Raw genomic sequence first — 22,203 nt, 5'->3', positions numbered from 1 at the left:
GATGATAGAGTAAAGAAAGTATCAAAGTGTAAAAAGGTAAGGTTGTCCCTGTGCCTAATTAGCACTACACCATGAAGGTGTATGGGGAGTGGATGTATAGATCCATATTTTCTTGACCTTGGCACTAAGTGGAGGTAAGCAGTCAGCTTCATGCCCAAATGCTTTACCCCCAGTATACATTTGATATGCAGATGGGTGGTCCCCCGAGTCAGTCTGGATGGCGTGGAAAAGAGAAAAATCAGACATAGGGTGCCAGTAACTATTTTATTTTACAGCTTTAAAAAATCAGAGTGGATCATTTTGATCCAACCTAACCTTAAATAATCATGAAATCAATCAATTTATGTGTTTTTAACATGATAGTCTTTGGTTCAACTAGATGGGGAGTTACAGTATACTGTGTATACATTCTTAATATGAGTTAACCATCAGTTCTATTTTTTTCAACTGCAGCAAACATAAAAATAAATATATTTTTCTCTTACACTAGTAATCCCACGAATATAATTTTATAAATCCAAATAATGCAAAAATGATAGAAGTGAAAGCATGGTGGTAAAATTCTGCCAGGGTTTCCTAAGTGGGTGCTGCAGCTCCTTAAGTGGCCATGAAGAATTTTACAGGGGCTACAGAAAAATGCTAAATGTCTAATTATAATACATATACAATAAGAAAAGGCCACATTAAATTAGAGGATATATTATATAGAAAAAGAACTTCATACATATCATTACAGTTCATTAAGAACTAGTTCCTGAAATTGCACATTTCAAATCATTTTTATAAGTTGGTGGGATTCAAACTTCTTATTCACATCAATGGAGCCTCAAACTAAACGAGTCCAGGAAACACTATTTCACATTAACTACTGCAGCCAAGGACAGCATTATATAGAAAAACACCATAAATCACAGTAAAGGAATGGGATCTTACAATCATTTTTGAAAGTGCCAGTGCTTTAACATGTATAACAACAAAAATTAACCTACAGTCTTTTACCGAACTTTCCTTAGGATCACTAAAGTGCACTACCATGCATTAATTTTAAGTATAAAAATTAAATTTATGGGACAATTTAATCCCTTATTGCATTCACGTGCCTTAATAATTTTGTAGTATACTGAAACATAGTACTTTAAGTTGGGACATTCATAATGATATACATATATTTTTAGAGAGTGTTTTCTTAGTGTGAAATCCAATGACTAATTCCATATATGCCAAATATGCTGTGAATTAGGAATGCAACATGCCTTCCAAAATGTATCTTAGCAAAAACCATTCATTTATGGACATTTTGTAACAATGCTGTTTCCATTTTACTATCAATGAAATAGTGTTTTTTTTAGTTCTGTAGTAATTATGTACATAATGGTAGTGTTCCATTGATTTTATACCACTGTATACAGAAACAGTATGTAAATTAAACAAAGAAATACTGTACAAACAAGTGATTTTTCAGCTCCTTTTCTGGCACATCCCATTTCTAGAATAAAGAATATCTATCAAGATTACCACCTTCTGGGATGTAATGTCACATAGATGGTACAGGGGTACCAAATTTCAAAAGAACCTGATGCTGCAGTCTTAAAGGCACCCTCTCCTAATCTGAAGATGAAGACAGCAGGTTCCTCCAAAATATTTACACCCACCTACAAAACTATGGGGGTGTTTCAGGGCGCATCTGCATTTTATATATATATAAAGAGAGAGAGAGAATATATTTTCCGTTGTTCTAGCAAATTAATAACGTTAGCAGCATAAAAGATATCTTGCCTGCACAGTAAATTCAGGATATCAGATTTCAGTTCACTATCAATTTCAAATTTCTAATTTTTATCAAATACAATGATTTATGAAAACTGCTATGGGAAAAGGAACTGATATCAGAAGGGCCAAGTAGTAATACACAGTACATCATGAAAAAGTGGCATATCTCATAAATTGCGATTACTGAAAAAAAAAAATAGCTTGGTGAAGAAAATTCTCATTCTTGAAGATTTTTTCAAATTATCTTCTTGATCTCATCTTGAACTGAGAAAGTCACCTTGCATGTGCACTCCATATAATCTGAGCATTTCACAGCTTCATTAAACAGACCATCAATTAGTAAAATACATATGTGGGAGCCTCTCACAGTGACACAAGCGATACTAATCAGTGCTCACCAAAGCAGCTCCATGAAGGTGTTGTTCCCATGGTCAGTCCCATTGAGGATGTAGCCCAGCTTATCCTTGTTTGTTAAAAGTGTCTTCTCACTCCATGACAGATCTGGTAGGGGGCTCCAAAGCCTGACATGTTGTGTCCTGATAGAGGAAAATGTGGGGGTCCTTCTCGAGGTCACTGTGCATGAATGTAGCTGGGGAGGTGTGGCATCCTGCCGGCTTGCAATCACCAGGCTGATGCAAGGAAGAACGCCGACACTAGCACTGGCTACCTTGCTGTGATGACAGCTTCGTCTGGCTTCGAACTGTTGACCCATTTGACCCAGGGCATCTCATGACCACGTTCCACCAGCACATGGCCCCCTCAGATCAGTTCCAGCAGCATTCCTGCACAGCGACCTCAAGAAATGCACCCATGTCTTCCTTCATCAGAACACAATGTGCCAGGCTCTGGAACCCCCTACAGCAGTCCCTACCAGATCGTCATGGCGAGAATAGACACTGTAACTCCTCATGCGCTGGAGGCCCATCACGGTGTCAACCAACAGGGTCAAGCTGGCACACATCCTCAAAGGGCCTTACCATAGGAACACCTTCAACCCGTCAGTCAATGCAACCCTGGCTGTAGCACCATCTGCCATGCTGCCACAGTCCACCACAAGAACTACGCACCCCAGTCACCGCATCCATTTCCCCCCTCACTTCAACATCTGAGTAACCACCTCCATGAGCGGGTGATGTGGGGACCTCGCACAGTGAAGCAAGTGATACCCAATCAGTGCTCACCATGGAAGCTCTAATGCCCATTGGACACCATCACTGCCCAGTGACAAGAATATAAAAAGGTGGAACACCCGCATGCTAGCATCAAAAGAACACTACAACAGCGAGTCTACTAGTAGCAGCACGACAGCCAACTCCGCCAGCAATCACCAGTGCTCATCAGGCCAGCTGGCCTCAACGCCACTAGTACTTGCTAGCCCACTACTCCAAGAGCTTCGCCTGGCATTCTGCCAGCTCGCAATCAACAGGCTGCTGCAAGGAAGATGCTGACACTAGAGCTGCCTACCCCACTGCGACAAAAGCTTTGCCCGATATTCCACAAACTGCCTTTTTCAAGGTCAACAATATCAACTCTGTCACTAGCTCAGGCTGGTCCATTATGACGGGAGTTTTCACCGGTATTCAACAGGCATGCTCTGCCTCCTTGATCACATGTAATATTCATTCTAACGGCAATAAATATTTGTTATAGTTTTATGTGGTTGTCTCTTTGAGCATTGATATGAAAAACATTGATTAAAAACCTGAAAAGATTCTCACTTTAAAAGTGTCATGAATATTTTCTATATACGGTCATAACATTGTGATATGATGGCTTGCATGAAAACACACAAAAAATATCCTCTCCAAATAATCTTGTCACAGTGGTTCTCTAAAGTTGAGATTAATTACATTACATCCATTGTCTAAGACAAATTTATTATATACATTTTTATTGCAGTGTAAACAATTCTCTACATTAACTATAATAGTACAAGATGAGGGACTTTTAAACATCCCAGTACTAATGGGCTGGCAGCCATATTTCATCTGGGAGGAAATGGTATTACGAGTAATACTCTTCTTTACAGGTTGCAGTGTTAACCAACTTGACTGAGCACATCTGCCACTGCAATAACACAAAGGACATACTGTAAATGTTAAATATACCTGTACCTGAAACAATGGACCATTCGAATATAATAGCAGTCCTGTGTCTAGTAGGCAATCAATAAGGACTTGCCAGAAAACAATAAGAATGACACTAAAGGTTTCATGTGTCAGATGCAGGCGCAAGACCAGAAACAATACTGTCAGCCCAAATGCCATCACCAGTGAAGTAAAAATTACGCTCAATAAAATATAAACACAAAGCCAAACGCCGCTCGGGCGGTAGGTAATCTATTTTCCTCTGATGTTCTGCTTCAACAGTGGCAGTCTCTTTAAGGGCTGGGAAACACATATTTAATTCACAGCATGAAGACAGGCTATCCAGTTCTTTTTTCAACTGATTTCTGTAAAGATATAAATAATTATCAACAATAGCCCAACATATTTTTATTTTTACACTACATGCATTTCAACCATAACAGTGTCTTCATTAGTCTAATATTATTACAATGAAGATGTTTCTTATATACAATCATTACTGTCTGTGCCACCAAATTACATTGTGTTGCATCCCAAAAGATCGTCATCTCGAAATCATTTATCTGTAGCTATATACACATATAAAGATCTGAAAGTGGCCCTGGGTACTAGAGTGGTTAGACAGGCCTGCCATAAGTAATATCTAGATAACCAACCTTACATCACTGACCTTGAGTAAAGAAGAGCATGAATATTAAACAAGATGTGGCATTTTGTGAAACCTCTGTTCAGCAGGAAGTCAAGAGTGTCTCTCACAGTCACCAGCGGTACATGGCACCAGTAAGGGTGCCTGGCCAATAATTTTCTGATTTTGACCTCACTGGCATCAAGTTCAAGTGAAAGAAACTTTGTCATATCAACACCTCTCGTCCGATCACTTCCTTCACGAACATATCTATGGAAAGAGGAAAAAAAAACAAGGTGTACTTTTTATGGTCTTCTGGAATGTGTCACCATGTGATCTCGTAGGTAATAATGTTTTGAAACAATACACTGCCTCCATCTTCATGGAAGAAATTATTCTGATGATGGAAGCAACATGTTCCTCTTAAATATTGGTACTTATCTACTAAATTACATAGTTGAACACTCCAGAAGAATCTTCATTTGTCACACCATTCTTCCACCACTACAATGGGTGAGTTAAGGGCATATATAAGTCACCAAAGTATGAGGAACCTGCCTGTCAAAATGTGCTTGTGGTGATGACAAAATATGCAAACTGGCACATTTCATTTTCAGCTGTTGGAGAAAACTGAGTCGAGAGTAAGCTTTGCGTTGATAATGTACCAGCCGCAGGACTCGAGGATTCTTTGCTAGACCACTGAATTCTGGTACAGATTGAAGTACTGTCAACCGCTGGAACACAGTATCACTGCCCAGCGTAAACAGCTCTGGACATTTCTGTATTGCTGCATCTGGGATACCAAAATCCTAGTGAAAATACAAGACAGACATTCTAATAAACACACACTTCACAGTATATGTACAAATAAAGAAAGAGTGATGGAATTTTACAGTTATGTGTAATAATAATTCCAGATGGTGTCACTACCCTGCTATACAGCATTACCTGGTATAAAACTAAATGGAAGAGCTTGCTTAAATTTTATTAACATTAATAGATTTCTATTTACTAAGGGTACACAGAAAATATAAAAGAGGTGTAAAGATGTTGGAGAACTGAGTATGAAACCATATGAATAACTTATTGTGCCATGTTTGCACCATGCAAGTACGGTTGAGCTACAGAAAAAGATGTTTCTAAGTAATGCAACAACGGGGTTATGCAACCCGCTTCTAGGCAACAGCTCGGTAAACACATTTCTGCACAAGCACAATCATGTCACACCTCAACAGTGCTTAGCTGTCATGTTACTTGTGTTTTCTGTGTGGTCTGTGCTATGCAACAGTAGATCTGTTTTTGTGTTGTCCATGCTGCAGCTATATAACACGAGGCTGTTGGCAGCTAAGAAGAGTTTTAGTTGAGTTACTAGGTTCCAAGGTTATTGAACAAGAAATGGAAAGAACACTTCATACTGATTTGAAGTCACAGTTTCTGTGTGGAGATCCGTTGCCAGGAGACGACTAGTGAAGATGGAGAATCCTAATGCATGCACAATGGTAAACTGGAAAGTGTGTAAATCAGCGATAGCACTGTATTAAGTGTGAGTAGGAGAACTTGTATATGAAGTGCTAATAAATCCAATCATCTGATATAGAACCCACTATTTTTGTCACGCGTACCCCCATACCCGTGACAGTATTTAACAACTGGAAGGCTCTGTCATAAGTTTAAGACCAATTAAACAGTGCATTTTGTGGGATGGTCTGAAGAAAAAGTATGATGGGGTGCCAAGAATAAAATTGTTCATAACCACTACTCTAAAACCCTTAGACTAACATAGCTGTAAGAAGCATAAAATGATTTCAGAAAGCTGAAAGTGAATACTGGAGGCAAACAGCTAATAATTAAGACTGGGTACTTGCCACAAAGAAGGCCAAGTTTCTTAAAAGACTACAGAGCCAAGAAGCAAGAAAGCCTGACTTATGGGCACCAGAAATGCTTGAGTTTGGGGGTAAAAGCAGATTATATACTGTCACGTGCACAGGGCTCAATTGGTAAATAGATTTATTGAACAATTACAGATTGTACCTACAAGTAACTATAGCACTATTGCTAATTCACACACAGTTCGCTACAGCACATACTAAGTCTTTTCAGTCTGCTGTGACTTCACCAGACATTGCCTGGCAATGGCTTCAACAGCAGACATTCCCCTTACTCCGGGTTCCTGAACTATCCCCATTACTCAGCTACTGGCTTCTAACAGAAATAGCTAACAAGGACTGAACCGCAGCAGTCCTCTAACCAACTCATTCACTCACTTACCAACTTTCTTCACTCCACTGCATTGCACTGCACTAACTGAACTGTCATAGTCAGTCACTGTTACTTTACAACTGGCAGTTTAACACCAATCAGTCTGTCTTAGCACCAAGCCCCTCAAGGGTCACTACCATGTTTATTTTTCCTTTTTTACGACGGAACCCCTGTGGTCAAAGTGCTTCTGTAACATCCTCCCTGATGAGAGGATTGGTTTCTCTCTTATGAATAGGCTTCATTTTTGTCAAGTGTACATATTGTATAAATAGCATGTTAACTAAAAATTCTTCCTTGTGCACTATATACAAGGCCTCTGTAAGTACAGGCTTTGCAAAGCATATCATATCTACCCTACTTAACTTATGCTACAAAGGCAGCTTAGACACTTGAATGGCCATAAGCTTGACTGCCATTAAACCCAACTGAACTGAACTTGGTTGGCTGCATGATACAGCCTTGAGCAGACCACACAGAAAACACTACTAACAACAGCACTTCCATTGTTGTGCGCAGGCCACTGCCTAACAATGCCTTTTGTCTAATTTTGCGGTTGTTTCCTAGCAAAGGGTCAATATGCCACATATTTTTGCCTCAATGGAATGAACTGTTAAAAGAGGAATAGCCAGCTTGTAGCCCTTCACTCAGTGAAATGACAATGATAATTTGCAACCTTATGCATGACATGACATGATGCTTCAGAAAATAAAAAACAGGCACATTACTTATACCTTTTTCTCTGACAAGTTATATCAGTTTTCTTGCAAATCATCAACTTACCTGAAAACTGTACTTTCTGGGCTTACACACATTTACCTTGACATCAGTGGAACACATAAAAATCACTGACAGTTTTAATATATATTACCTTGGTTTCTTTCACCTGCAGAAGTCTAAAAGATAAAAGCACCTATCACTAAAAGTCAGTCACTATCTCAAAATTGCAGTCTCCAAGGTTTTCCCCAAGTACTTCGGTTTCCCCTGCCAATCCTCATTCCATCAAATTCTCCGTAAGCATTGTCACCAGTACAGGTACAATAGGACATATGGACGCTGACATGCTGAGGGGACCTAATATGGATTCCACCTCACACTACATGAAATCTTAACTATTGTAATCTACTGTAAACAATTATAAGTATTGTAACTTTATTCTCTTATTGTAATCAGCCAATGTACAGTAACTGACTTGTTCTGTATCATGTAACAATGATCCACAGAGACGAAATAAATAATTCTGATCCACTCACATGTAAATACTGTGCAGTTTTAATCAACGTATCTGTTGCAGAAGCGATGACTTTCGGATACCTGTGAAAAACAGTGATGATACTCTCACCACCAATGGTTTTAATACGGTTGAGGGTGTCCAATGTATTGCCCGGATGGGTGTGCATAAGATATCCATGCCTTCGGATCTGGAGACATACAGAAACAAAACCCAATATACACTTTGTGTGTGCATTAATGATGATGAGTAAGCATCTATTAGGACAAAAGCTCATTCAAATGGTATTATGATCAGTGCATAATAAAGCAGCAAGTCAAATAAAGAGGTGAATAAAGAAGGTAAAAAAAAATGATCATGTGTAATCATTACCTGTGTTTCACACTATTGTGACGGCACACGCGCACAGTCCAGTTGGATAAGCATAATATTTTTTTCAATAGTAACACTGTTATTCCCAACATAAGAAAAGCTGCCAGCCCTGTAGAAGTATATCTTAATCCCTTATTCCCAGATAACAACTTTCTTAACTTTCTAGCTCCAGATGGAGGTGAATGGCTAAGAAGTCAACGTGACCAACCACCCCTGAGGAAAAAGCCCCCAGTAATGTTTATCGCTGTGCAAATCTGTATTAGCAGGATTTCTGTTTCAGTAGATGAGAATATATCACCACTTAGGAAAACATAGAGAAAAAAAAAGTAAAACTGGGAAGAATATATGAAAGTGACTGTGCACTATTTCGCTTCAGTAGTGTTACTGACAATAAAATCTCGGTACATTAATGTTATTCAAAGGGTATTCTAAAACAAACTGTTGTGTCCTAGCGTAAAGGAAGCTCAAAAACTGAAAATCTATTAAAACTGTACATTTCAAAGTAGGTCGACTCAAATGAGTACGACTTTATTTGCCTTAAAGAGAGCTCTGTGCATTGTGTGTAGTGAAAATATAATACAAGGTGTGTCCCAAAAGTCATGAAATATATTTCTTTCCGCGCTCCTACTGGTCAGAGCGCGCTGGAACCGGTTGGGTTGGGGGGGGGGGGAAGGCCTTTAGCTTCACAGCGCGCCCAAGGTCAGTCTGCTCAAGCATTGGAGGCATCAGTATCGCTGATTTAGTGCACCTGTGTTTTGTGACGTCACGGCGCGTGATCATGGATACTTTCGAACAACGTTGGGTGGTCAAGTTCTGCACAAAGCTCAACAAAAAAGCTGCCAAAACTCACGAACTAATTAAGCAAGCCTACGGGGAGTCTGCTCTATCATATCTGCAAGTTACAAGGTGGGTGAAGAAGTTTAAGGAGGACCAGGAAGGAGTGGAAGATGACCCCCACTCTGGACTGCCATCAACAAGCCAAACCGACGAAAATGTGACTAATGTGCGTGATTTGTTGAATACTGACAGTCGAATGACTATCCGGTTGTTAGCCGACACTCTGAACATTCCAAAAACCGTTGTGCATCACATCGTTATGGACGAATTGAATATGCGAAAGGTGTGCGCCAAGCTGGTCCCCAAATTGTTGACGGACGAGCAAAACGCCAATCGAGTGTTGATCGCGAGTGAATTGAAGGAACGTGTGGAAACTGAACCTCATTATTTAGACTGTTATTACTGGTGATGAAACGTGGACATTTGAGTACGACCCAGAAACGAAGCGCCAGAGTGCTGAATGGCACACCTCGGCTTCCCCGAAACCGAAGAAGGCGAAGATGAGCAAATCCAAAGTGAAAACAATGCTCATCGTCTTTTTTGACGCCAAAGGTGTGGTCCACAAAGAGTTTTTACCCCAAGGACAGACCGTCAACATTCCCTATTACGTGGATGTTCTAGAAAGATTAAGGAAAAGGGTCATCCGGGTGTGAAAAGACATCGCCGCTAACTGGCGGCTGCATCATGACAATGCGCCCAGCCACACGTCTCTGCTCGTCCGTGAGTTCCTGGNGTACCGATATCATCAATAAATTTAAAATATATATATATATATATATATTTCATGACTTTTGGGACACACCTTGTAATTTTGAAAGAACATAATAAATAAATACTGCATCACAGCTAAGTGAAATACAGAGTCAGTTAAAAAGGGACATAATGCCTTGGTTTCAAACCACCTTGTTCAACAGCAAAGTTTATTCAAAAGTTCAAGCTTATAATCAGACAGTGCAGTGTGTACCAGGTATGTTTCTGAAATTTTAGTAAAAACGAGATATCGTTTAGTGATCGGAAGACAATGAAAGGATATTTAGAGACAGCTGTAGATGTTCTTTTTCCAGGCACTTTCATCAGAATCACATAGCATTTTTAAAGATCAGTTCCTTAAGATTCAACATCAGAAGATGAGCTGAGAAACTCAAACATTATAATGAGATAAGTTTAAAAGTGAAAGCCATTAATCTTCAACGGTTTACTATAACAATGTATAATAGAAGAAGCAAGAGCAGTAGCAACAATGGTGGTGGTGGTAGGCAGTGGCACTAATAACATTTCTTAAAGTCTTTGGGGTGATGAATACTGTCATGTGTCCGGGGTTCCATGACTGGATGATGGGATTTACTGGTGCTTCTATTTGCAATTATAATCAATTATAACAGCTCACAATCAATGACTGTGTATGACTTGCTCCATTCCTTACTGGATTTTAAGTGTTTTCTCTTCCACTGTCCACTGGTTAACATTCCATAGCTGAACACTAAACTACCCTCACGAATGAACTCCCTTATATAACTCGGGGCGAGCCGAAGAGAGACCACCACCTCAAACTGTTTGTCTATTTTCTGCATCTAATGATTGCTACAGGAATATGTAGCAAACCGTTGTCTAGCAATGGAATATTCTGCATCCATCCATTGCTGTGGGAACATGTAGAGGGCCGTTGTCTAGCAATGGACTACTTCGGCTTTAAGGCATCATGTCACAATGTATTAAGCATTTATGATAACAATGATAACAAAAACAACAATAATTAACCTTCTCCTTACTGAATCCAATTTTCTCTTCTAATATTTTCAAAGATTCCTCCACAAGTCTAAAACTCCTATTCTTTAATCGACTATACGTTTTCATTAATACATCCAATTCAGCTGACTGCATTTCAAGTCTCCAACAAAGGTAGTGTCGCAGTACAGCCACCTGTATATCCACAAATGATTTGTCATCCAATGCATCTCCAGAGATAGGATTAAACGGAGGAGGAGGTTCATTCAAATAAGAGAGAAAACTTTGAGGTATATCAAATTGAGAAGGAATATATTGGTAGGCCTTTAGTAAACGAAGAGGCTTTCGAGTAATGGTGATGTACCTGTAACAAAGAAATTGCATTTATTATTAACACTGATCTTTTAACAAATACATGTTTGTAAACTCTGATATATTGCAAAGGTTCTTTCATTGTAGTAAGACACTTGCCAAGCAAGATCTGCTAAATATTACAGACAAAAAATTTTTGAACAAAAGTTATAGAAAAAATTGTACATATACTTTATTCCAAAACAGTTTCTTCCATAAGTCTTATGGTTTTCAAGATAAAAGTGAGTAATCTTGCCCAACTTATTAGGCTTTGTCCATACATTTCCTAACTTGCTCCATTATAGGGGCAGTAGTTTCAAAACTTCTATTTACTGTGACAAAACCTGAAGCAGCATATTCATGTAACCCAAATGACACCTGTAACACTGAAAACTCAACAGTGATATAATTTTTCTTATTTCACAGCATTTCTACAAAATAGTACACAGAACTGTCCCTTTGATCATGCTTCAGCTATACAAACAACAAACACAAGTAGACGCATAATCACATCACTGATCCTCAAACGATCAGGTAAGAAACAGTCATGGCCTATTTCAATATATTATCACAGCTCTCTTCTTGAGGGACTCAAGACCACCACAGAAATCATCAGCATGGATAGTCGGAGTTTTGGCCAACAAAGATTACAACTGGACTCCTCCAAAATACAGTTCAGAAGCATTACCACAACAGCAAACTTGGTTCTTATTTTTTCTCCTATGTTCTGTTTGTCTGTTCCAGCAATAGCTGAAAAAGTCAAGTTCACTGTAGGTAAATTAGTTGGCAAAAGGTATTTCACACTTCCTTATCCCATCAAAAGCCCCACAAAGGTCATACTTTCTCCAGAGGATATGACTACATAACAGATTTGGGTTAAAAACAGATTTTATTTCACAATGAATAACCATATCTACANCTTTCTAAGGGACCCAACTGAATAGGTGTTTTCCTTCACCTGAGGACGGAAACAGATCCAGTTTCCGAAACATCCTGTTTTTATTTGTTATCTTAAAAACCAGGACGATGGATAAAGTCCAAAATCCCATCATATCAGTGTGTTATACACCATCGTCAGAATCCTATAGTAACTACTTGTATCTACAACTGTTTACAAGTATTCACAGCATTTCACAGTTCATTAGAAAATTCTTGCTTGGTTCCTCTGACACTCTATTGTCAGAGGTTCTGCTGCTAGGTCACAGGCTCTGCAATCATGGACTGACTCATCGGTGTTCCGCTGTTGTAGACTCTTCTACACTGCCCTATTCCACACCAACTAGACATTACTGGGTTCAACAGTATTTGAACTGTCATAGGAGCGTCTGTTGCATGGGGATCTGTGTTTGGCCATGATGTTGCCTTGTATGGGATACCTGTGATATTTCTGTGATTCCAAGATTTTGAATTTTAGGCACTACACCACATTATGTAAGAACATTTCTCTATATGTGTAGGCTGTCTGCCATCGCCTGTTTGAACATGTGGAAGACTGAACAGTTTGGCATAGAGGTAACACACTCAACTGGAATTCAGGAGGTGACCAGTTTGAGTACTGGGCAGGATATTCAGTAGTAAGCTATACAAAGACGCACAGTGCAACACAACAGGAAGAACCCATCACTTGGAATACACATAAAAAATTAATAACCAAAGCCACAATAACAGGAGCACATCAGTTTCAATATAATTTTAAACACCTGATAGCGACAATACTGACTGAAACATATAGCAAAAAACTTTAAAAGAGTTAAAAGTTATATGATGCACAAAACTTCTGAAGTGAAATAACCGTTAGTAAGTTTTACAGAAAGACGTGTGGCACAAGAGATAGTGAAAACAGTAACATTTGATACTAATGTTAGGAGCATTTATTTTGACTTAAGCATTCCACTTGCTATCACCAATATGAAATTGTGACTTCACATCAAAATCAGAATGTGCATCAATATATACCTAACAATAATATTTGCAGTTATAGCAGAAAAACCACCTTCTTGTAGCAACATGGCGCGATTCTCTATTGTTGTTGGGAAAATTGTTAGAATTTCTGGGTGTTCTGCTATGTCTCCTTTGTCTATTCCAAATCTCTGTGATAAACAAAAATAAAGAACTCATTACTTCTCCTGAGACAATAATGTACGTCTCAGAATTATTTCATGATTAACTGGAATAAAATCAATGGAAGTTACGATATTGTATTAACAAGCAGATGTACAGTTCTTTGACTAGGATATAATTTCTTTCCTTGTCAACATCACAACATATGGTAGCTAAAATTTTACAGAAATAACAATGAAATTATTCAATAAACTATGCTCACATAACAATAATAAAAGCAGAAAGATTGAATTGCACCCAAAACATGCTGCTATATTTTCAATACACTTTAACAGTATTGGCTATCATTATCTTTTTATATTCTCTATCGGTCTGTGGGAGGAAACAGAGAGGAAAGTTAATTGAGCTGTTCTTCTCACCACTCTTATAGTTATGGCACTCTGCCCCCATTTTTAATAAAATGAAATGATTATCCATTCATATATATTCAGTAATTTATACTTAACATCTTTATTTATTACTTTTGATTACAATGAATAAAATGCAAAGATTCCAAAGTTATTATCTCTTTTCAGTTTATGTTTTATACTGTTTAATACAAATTCCTGATCATGTATTGAAGACTTGCACACACAGTTCTATGTATTTCTTCATTAAGAAATGCTCAAGGTTACCTCCTCCAGCCTGGATGCATGCTTCACAAGGATATCAAATAAAATCTCTGACATAAATCAGTTGAATAAGTTGCTCCTAACAACTGTCACACCAATCAGGATACAAGAGTGATTAGGTCATTACAATCTTGTAGGGTAAAAGTTTCTGACACATTCAGACCAGAAAAAAGAATTGGTGGGTTCAAATGAGGAAAATGTGGAGGCCAGATAATTAGACCCTCAATGTCGATCTGAGTTCTGGAAATATGAATATTCAGCTAGCTTCACATTTTGGGTAAAAAGTCAAGGGAGGGGGTGACCTGCTGACACTACATGACTTTGCGAACACTAAGGAGTATCTCTTTTAATAAAAGGGGAAACATCCTTTCAAACAAATCAGTGCTATGGTTTCCACTGACAAATTCACTGTAACAATACTAAAGGCAAAGGTAAATTTATCACTGGGCATAATTAATGAAACACCTGAAGATGTACAGGGAGTGGAGGTATAGTTCCAGGACTCTTAGTCTTGGCACTAGATGGGACAGTGATAAGCTTTGCACCCATGATGCTTTTACTCCTGAGGAAACACTCCCTGTTACCCATTGAAGAGGAGGCTGAGTGGGCTCCTCATCTTGTATCATCCAATTACATAACCATCTATAATTAACCCAAATGTTACTGCTATACTTTTGTTGAAATGAATAGTGTTAATTAGCACAGAGATTATTCTCATTCATGTGGGTTGCAGGGACAGATTACTCCATTCCCTGTGACTGTAGCTTGATCAGTCTGCAATGCATTGAACAACACAGTCAGGTTCATCTGCAATACAGCATAGAAGACATCAAACGAACTGGAAGCAAAGATTATTGTCTCCTGGGCATATCACACACACTGTACATAAAAAGGATACAACTGCTCCTCATGCACAGTATGCCAAATTGCACTCTCAGAGAGGCTTAGTTCACGTGACCCACTGAGCAGCAGTCATCAGAATAACATGTGCAACATCTAACACTTCCTCTTCATTCTAAATATAGCACATGCCATGGCCAATCCGGCCTGGTGATATGAATGCACCTGTTTCCCTCACACTAAGTTGTACCACTATAAGCACATCTGTTCGGTTGCCTCTGACCTGGATATCAGCACTGGCATTCCCTCAATGCAGCTATAATACAAGTATTTCCATCATAAAATATGTACACAAAATGCATATAAGCACACCCATATTAGTAAATCATACCATCTCATTTCACTGTTAGCAATAGTTTTGTGTCAGAAGTAATGCAAGCCATCAGCAAATGTGCTTTTTCTTGTGACATGAAATACAAATAAATCATGACTAAAAGTCTAAAATAAGTGGCCTCCGTAGTCTAGAGGTAACGTTCCCACCTCATGACTCATGGTACACGGGTTCAAACCAGGCGGAGGTCGTGGAATTTTTAAGGGCGGAAAAATTCAGGGAACAAGTCCTCCGGGAGGGACTTTAAGCCGTGGGTCCCGTGTCATAGCTTTATGGCACGTAAAAGAACCTCATATCTGCAAAGAAGGTCATTGAGCCAAATTCAAGGACATTTCCCGCCCAACAGTAGTCTCTAACGCCTCTGACAGATGGGGGAAGCATTATAGATACCACTAAGCCAGTAGAGGCCGAACTCACTGGCTCGGTTGGGACTAATGGTACGCACCAATATCGGTAGGGTATAGAGATTGGTAGAATATCATAGAGGGAAGCACAATGGACCAATACTGGTCTAAGTGCATGGGGAAACCCACCCTCTCCAATAACTAACTAAAAGTCTAAAATGGTGGTGAATCAAACATCTGTTTGTTAAAACATTCTGCTTCAAATTTTCTACTCAACAACCTCTTTTAAAGTCTGGCCATAGCATTTTGTATCAACCTACATATGAGAAGCCATTCTGCTATGATTCTGACATAAATAGCAAAACATCAAATATAAACTGGGAGGTTGAAACATAAAAAATGCTCAGGTTCAAATTTGTTAATTTAATTTGACTTACATGCAATACATCTGCTACTTTTCGTATGTGATTCTGATCCAGGGTTCTTATCGCCGTGTGTCTGAATGAAATACTGGAAGCCTGTTGATATGAACAACCTATTAATAATAAAGAAAAGAAAGCATTTATCACTTATTGGTGAAAAATAGTTCCAGACACTCCTGATTATAACATGCAGGCTGCTAGGTGAATATAAACATTCCAGAGATACCTACCTCCATCTTCATGGCAGAAATCACCAATCTACTTAAAATGGGCCACAATGCAATAACAAGAACTTACATTCTACTTGTAACCTAAAAACTACAGCTGCCCATATCTCATGATAAAGGGTCAATCACAATTCAAGTATGGCATTAAATTTATTATTTGCAGTTCCTCTTACCATACTCTTTGTCAAGTTGACAACTCTCAAATTCTGATTGCTTTTAATGTTTCCCAGCTATCATAAAGTAAAGACATAAGCTCTAGAATTTGTCACCTTTCATAACTTACCAAAGACTTCCATTAAAAGTTTCAACTGGCCACTATTTATCTCATGAGTTCGTTTTTGGCGAATCTGCTGGGAAGCTGGTAACAAGTTACAAAACTTTATCACAGATGATATGTGAAATGGGTGTTGACACATCTTAAGAATTCTCTTATTCAGCATAATTGTCTGAAATGGAAACATTGCTGTATTAAGCAAAAATATAGATTAATAAAACAGAATTCTATAGTGATCAATGAGGTCTTGCATTTGTGTAACCGTCTTCATGTTCGCCTACACGTTTGGCGTCACTTATATTTAACCGTTCAGTGATACTTCGAGGCCCACAAGTAGGTCAGCACTTATAACTCGCCACTTATAAGTGTCCTCTTAGTGCCCTTACGTTGGTCTCCACTTTCATCCACTGCTTCCTTGTTGCTGTCTGGTTCAGGGTAGGGTGTGGGATTACTCTGAATTTGAATTTGTATGGGCGCCAGTGGACTTGCATGAAATCTATGAATTTGGAATGGGGAAAACAAACGTGGGGATATGGATAGGCGGGCGTTTGGGGTTCCAACTGCTCAGATGGTAGGATGAGATTCTGTCTCAGGGCAACTTCTGGGCCTTGCTCACACAAGGAGATAGGGAACACATAAAACTCACACTTCACCAACACTGTTGCTCTTTATTGTAGATGTGAACTAGAATTACACATTACAAGGTTGTAGCACTTTGAATTTGTGTACCGGACTCGGCCAACACCGATTTAATGTCTGGGAGGTTACTCCTGTTACCCACTAAGGCGACTGACTCCAGTTACTCCCTTTTGATGACTGACTCCTGTTACTCCCATCTGATGACTGACTGCTCTGGAGAGGCAGAAGTCCTGACGGAAAGCAAGAACGCCTGGTTTCCTCTCCTCTGAAATTTTGCTGATTGGCTGAACCTAAAATTTGGGTGTTACTCTCACTGACATTCTGCCAATCCCTAACAAGATCCATGTTAATTTGGGCCTAAGTACAAGATGGTCCTTCTGACAGCTCTCAAATAAATGGAGGTACGCTAACGATCGCTCAGTACACCCCTCCGAAAATTATTGCGACTCGTATCTGTCAAGTCTCAAATTTTCAAAGACTCGCACCGTCGAAGTTAAGCATTGAAATTCCCAGAAAACACAGCGGGATACTTCCTGCTCCATTCTGGGGGTTTCAAGTGACCTGCAGCTTGCTTGTCCCTCAGAAAGACCAGATGTCGTCCTTGGCATCTGCTGGTCCTGGGGTCAATTGCGTTTCATCTTTTGTTAACAGTAATACTCGTACAGTTCGTCTACATGTAGTACATTGTAATTAAGAATGTAAAATGAAAAACACTGCTGAGGTACCTGCATGGTGCAGTTACATATAACTCAACACTTGCAAGAACAATGTACATCATTCGCCCATTTCTAAAATGACATATTTTTTCATTCATTCATTTATTCTCAGCATTCCATAAATCCTTACATGGTTAAACACCAATGGATATAGAAATAGTCAACATGACTAAAAATGATCTCATACTGCATCACAATTGTGTAATGTCATAACGGTTAGCCATATAAAAATATTAACAATACACAACATGAACAAAAACCGTCATTTATAACAATAAAGCGCTATCAACTACCACTCGTAACAAAATCAGAAACTTTGTTGTCACAGTTGTAACATTCGTCTGGTGAATAAAACGAATTTAAAAATATAAATCTTTTAACAGCAGACCTAAATTTTTTAATAAATTTAATTAATCTTGCTATGTTCTACTTAATCATACCCTATACAGAAATATGCAGAAAAAGAGAATGACTGATTCTAATACTGTACCAAATGAAGTACACAAATACAAAGTTTTCACTAATTTCTGAGAGATTATGATTTAACCTTTTCAGAATCAACCCAAAATATACAGGGAGACTGAAAGCCTGCTGCATGTCATTGACTGCTCCGATGGAAGAACACTTTTTTTATTGCTAGTGGGGTGGGACTAAGTCCCTTGTACTATGACCACTTCTGGCCTATTCTACCAGCCCCAGATGATAGGTGAGGGTGATTGTGGAGCAACTGGTGGAATAAAGATTGGCAGGGGAAACTGAAGTACTCAGAGAAAACCTGCCCCAGCACCACTTTGTCCACCACAAATCCCACTTGACCAGACCCAGGATCGAACCCGGGTCATCGCAATGGGAAGCCAGCAACTAACCGCCTCAGCTATGGCGCGGCCCAGTGGAAGTATATACTCCTTATTCCAAATCTTAGCACAAATTATCAGTCCTACAGTGCAGCCAACTAGCCCATAGGAAATCACACACACAAAAAAAAAACAGCCAGACCACAGGAGATACAAGAAATAGACTGTTATTACACATACATTTCATGTACATCTGTAAAATGTTCACATACTGAGGTTTCTTATCAGAAATTGAGAAAACTTGAAGCTTTAAATTAGTCTTCTGTGCAAGGTAAGGTATCTACTAAATTTTCAAAAAGAATGTTCTTCTTTGTCCACTAAAGTCCCTGTCTGTCCAAATTTATTTACAGTTGTTTGAATATACATATTTTTTTTTATTTGGAACCATGACATGTTGAAATTCATGCTCGAATCCTATCCTTACTTTTTACCTACACATACATTCGTTTCAGTGTCTAGCTTACTGGTGGAATATCGGTACAGGACATAAAGCGACGAACTGTTAAATTCAGTAGCAGTGGCTTGGACAACACAATGGACAGGTACACATGGCATTAGCTCATTCCATGGGAGATATTCAAAGATTTAATAGGGCAACAGAAAACATATATAGCTGTGTGTACAGAATACGGGCCTCATAATTATGACGTAAGTCTGAAAGCGCGCAGTGCTATTTGACCATATTTGATGGGAGTTGCGCGTCATATGCAGCCTATCATAATGTCCCAGGGTACACAGAGCTCGTCAACTGGGCAGACAGTGAATATATGTCACATACTGGCGAGACTACACTTTGGGCTTAAAAAGTCGCCCAAAATTGGCGATCGTCTTATATGAGAAGAACAATGAGTGAAACTTAAAAGTCATAGGTGTGTAATTTTTGACTGTATTTGTTTTAGTTAATATGGGTATTTTATATGAAATGGTGTAAATACAAGTTTTATATTAGGTTATTTTTTAAGTATGTCTATTAAATGAAATCTTATTAAATTCTTTTGCCCTGTAATATTATTTATATTTATAGACTGATGTAAGAGTCTTTGTTTGATTGACTCGTGCAATTTTGTATATGCATGTTGATGTATCTGTATTCAAAAGGACTATTTCCACATCCTGGTTTGTTAACCTGTATGTATATGGAAAAATAAAGACTGAAATGAAAAAATGAAACTTAAACTGCTATTTTGAAATTTTAACAATTGCTATGCAACACTGAACTCCCACCATAATTACCTGTAACAGACTTATTTTTGTTGTCTGTAATTAATACAAAGATTATAATTAAATTATGTGTACTGGGATAACATACCCGCAGTTACCATACCTGCAAATTCGTTCAAATTTTTGGTTAAACTCACCACACTCAACGTTCTCGACAACACTTGCCATTTACCGCCATTTATTACTGCTAATTAGCGGATTTAGCGTACCCAAACACCAGGGTGGACCAGAGCCAACTAGCATAACTACTACCATCTATGCGTAGATCTTATATAACTAAATATGCAATGGCACCCAGCGTCGAAAGCACGATCGTTAAGACCGCATGCTATTATACCATCATATGATTCCTGTCCCCTTTCCCCTTTGGAAACCATGGTTCACGGGAATAGCAATAATTTTACAACCAGATCTCTTGTGCCGCAGATGTTCTTACTCCGTTGTGTTCTTTTTTCTTGGGGAGCGGCGTTCAATATCACTTCACTAATATCAACTTAAAGGACCTCGTTCCAGACCCAATACACCACTTCGAAATAACTACTAGCTATCAACTAACGACCCGACCGGCACCGACGGCCGTCCATGGAACTGAATAAGTTGACGTTTCTGATGACTCGTGTAATTCATATTTAAGGAAATATGTGACTTTAAATAAAATATACTGTTATTTAATGAGTTCCTGTCGTTTTATAGAAAAGAATTACTGGTGAATTGCAGTGTGTCAGGTATCATAATTCTTGATATACAAATTATGAACACTCGTATTTTCTGAAGACTGAACGGTTGTGAAACACCTACTTATTTGCACGCATTGTCTTCGATATGAAAAATGCCAAGTTCCCTTCTGTTTGCGATTAACAATGAGGGGCGTGTGTTTGGGCTCTCAACTATTGGAACAAAGTGGAGAGAATTTGTGTATCTCGGTTTGGAATTCAAACATTTGTCTGCGGTTCCTCACTTTATGTGGGCAGTTGGTGGGGACAGACAGGTATATGTTCATGTCCACGGTCTTGATATTCCCATCCGCATCAAGGAAGAGGCGTACGAAAATGAGGTAAGGTCTCTAAGAATATAAACAGTGATATATACAATGACATCTCTTCCTTAGAGTCTCAGTGTGTCTATTGTACTCGGCCCTGTTGTATGATCTTGTATAGAATTTCCAAATCACTTCAGGTACTTGTTTGAATCATTTTATGATAGTAGTTCATTGGGTCAAAATACAGTATATAATTTTTGATAATTTGGAAGCACAGGCAGGATGAAATAATGGAATATATTCCAGATTCATTAGGAAAATTTTTTGTTTCTAATTATGACAAATATATTTGCCTCACAATTGTTTCCTCTGAAACTGTGGTAACCACCTTCCAAATTACATGGCATCACATCTCAGGAGATCACAGACTAAACATTCACTGCCATGAGACCTTCAAATCTCTTATCAGGAACCATGTCTGTTATTTAAAACCAGCAATCTTGTAGCATACTTTAATATACAAAATTTGATCATACCTTATTATTTATGTCAAAATCATTTATGTTTTGTGAAATGTGGTTTAGTATATCTACATTAATTATTACTTACTTACTCATGGAACTGAGCCCTTCTGGAGGAGCTGCCAATTCTGCAGCTACTCATGAATTTCCCAGCATTTTATGGAACCCAAAGGTTAATCACCCTGTTCACAAGAGCCCTCCACTGGTCCCTATCCTGAGCCAGATCTATCCAATCCATACCATCCCATCCTATCTCTCTAAGATCCCTTCTAATATTGTCCACCCACCTATGCCTTGGTCTTCCCTGTGGTCTCTTTCCTTCTGGATTTCCTACCAATATTCTATACGCATTCCTCGTCTCCCCCATTCGTGCTACATGATCTGCCCACCTCATCCTCCTTGACTTGATCATTCTAATTATACTTGGAGAAGAGTACAAGTTATGAAGCTCCTCATTATGCAGTTTTCTCCAACCTCCTGTCACTTCATCTCTCTTCAGTGCAAATATTCTCTTCAACACCCTGTTCTCAAACACCCTCAGTCTATGTTCCTCCCTTAATGTCAGAGACCAAGTTTCACACCCATACAGAACCACAGGCAAAATTATAGTTTTGTATATTCTAATTTTTATGTTTTTGGACAAAAGACGAGAAGACAAAAGGTTCTGGACTGAATGGTAGCAAGCATTACCCGAGTTCAATCACCTCTTAATTTCTTCCTGAATCAGGTTTCGATCTGTTATTGTTGTTCCCAAATATCTGAACTGTGCCACATTTTCAAAACATCTGT

The 22,203-nt window shown here is 38.7% G+C and overlaps 2 protein-coding genes across 5 annotated transcripts in view; one reads left to right on the top strand and one right to left on the bottom strand.

Moving 5' to 3' along the window:
* Nucleotides 1–944: 944 nt before the first annotated feature.
* Nucleotides 945–20,134, bottom strand: LOC111870365 (transcription termination factor 5, mitochondrial). Of its 3 annotated transcripts, none has more exons than XM_023862596.2 (9): nt 20,052–20,134; nt 16,494–16,656; nt 15,999–16,096; nt 13,211–13,344; nt 10,937–11,267; nt 7,992–8,159; nt 5,041–5,291; nt 4,528–4,752; nt 945–4,222 (listed from the first exon to the last, which is right to left on the bottom strand). In XM_023862596.2, exons 2-9 carry the CDS (start codon nt 16,648–16,650, stop codon nt 3,982–3,984), a joined length of 1,605 nt encoding a protein of 534 aa, XP_023718364.1. In that variant the 5' UTR covers nt 16,651–16,656; nt 20,052–20,134; the 3' UTR covers nt 945–3,981. The 3 variants fall into 3 exon arrangements, with proteins under 3 accessions (XP_023718364.1, XP_023718360.1, XP_023718363.1); XM_023862592.2 differs by having other exon boundaries at nt 20,018–20,106; XM_023862595.2 differs by having other exon boundaries at nt 20,003–20,088.
* A 131-nt stretch (nt 20,135–20,265) lies between these two features.
* LOC111870364 (tectonin beta-propeller repeat-containing protein) overlaps nt 20,266–22,203 on the top strand; it is a 55,231-nt gene continuing 53,293 nt past the window's right edge. For both annotated transcript variants that reach the window (XM_023862591.2, XM_023862590.2), the window contains exon 1: nt 20,266–20,968. In XM_023862591.2, coding sequence (XP_023718359.1) covers nt 20,744–20,968 — 225 coding nt within the window. In that variant the 5' untranslated portion in view covers nt 20,266–20,743. The remainder of the gene's footprint in view (nt 20,969–22,203) is intronic.

The sequence above is a fragment of the Cryptotermes secundus genome, unplaced genomic scaffold (genome assembly GCF_002891405.2).
Source record: "Cryptotermes secundus unplaced genomic scaffold, Csec_1.0 scaffold681, whole genome shotgun sequence".
NCBI lineage: Eukaryota > Metazoa > Arthropoda > Insecta > Blattodea > Kalotermitidae > Cryptotermes > Cryptotermes secundus.
Note: the sequence above shows the minus strand (reverse complement) of the source record. Positions and strands in the feature narration are given on the sequence as shown.

Bases quoted from the DNA above. Each gene is read 5' to 3' on its own strand.
- LOC111870365 (XM_023862596.2), bottom strand. From the start codon at position 16,650: ATGCTGAATAAGAGAATTCTTAAGATGTGTCAACACCCATTTCACATA. The intron at 13,345-15,998 runs GTAAGTCAAATT...TGTTTATCACAG, and splicing joins AAGTAGCAGATGTATTGCAT to AGATTTGGAATAGACAAAGG. The intron at 4,753-5,040 runs GCAGGTTCCTCA...CTCTTTCCATAG, and splicing joins CCACAAGCACATTTTGACAG to ATATGTTCGTGAAGGAAGTG.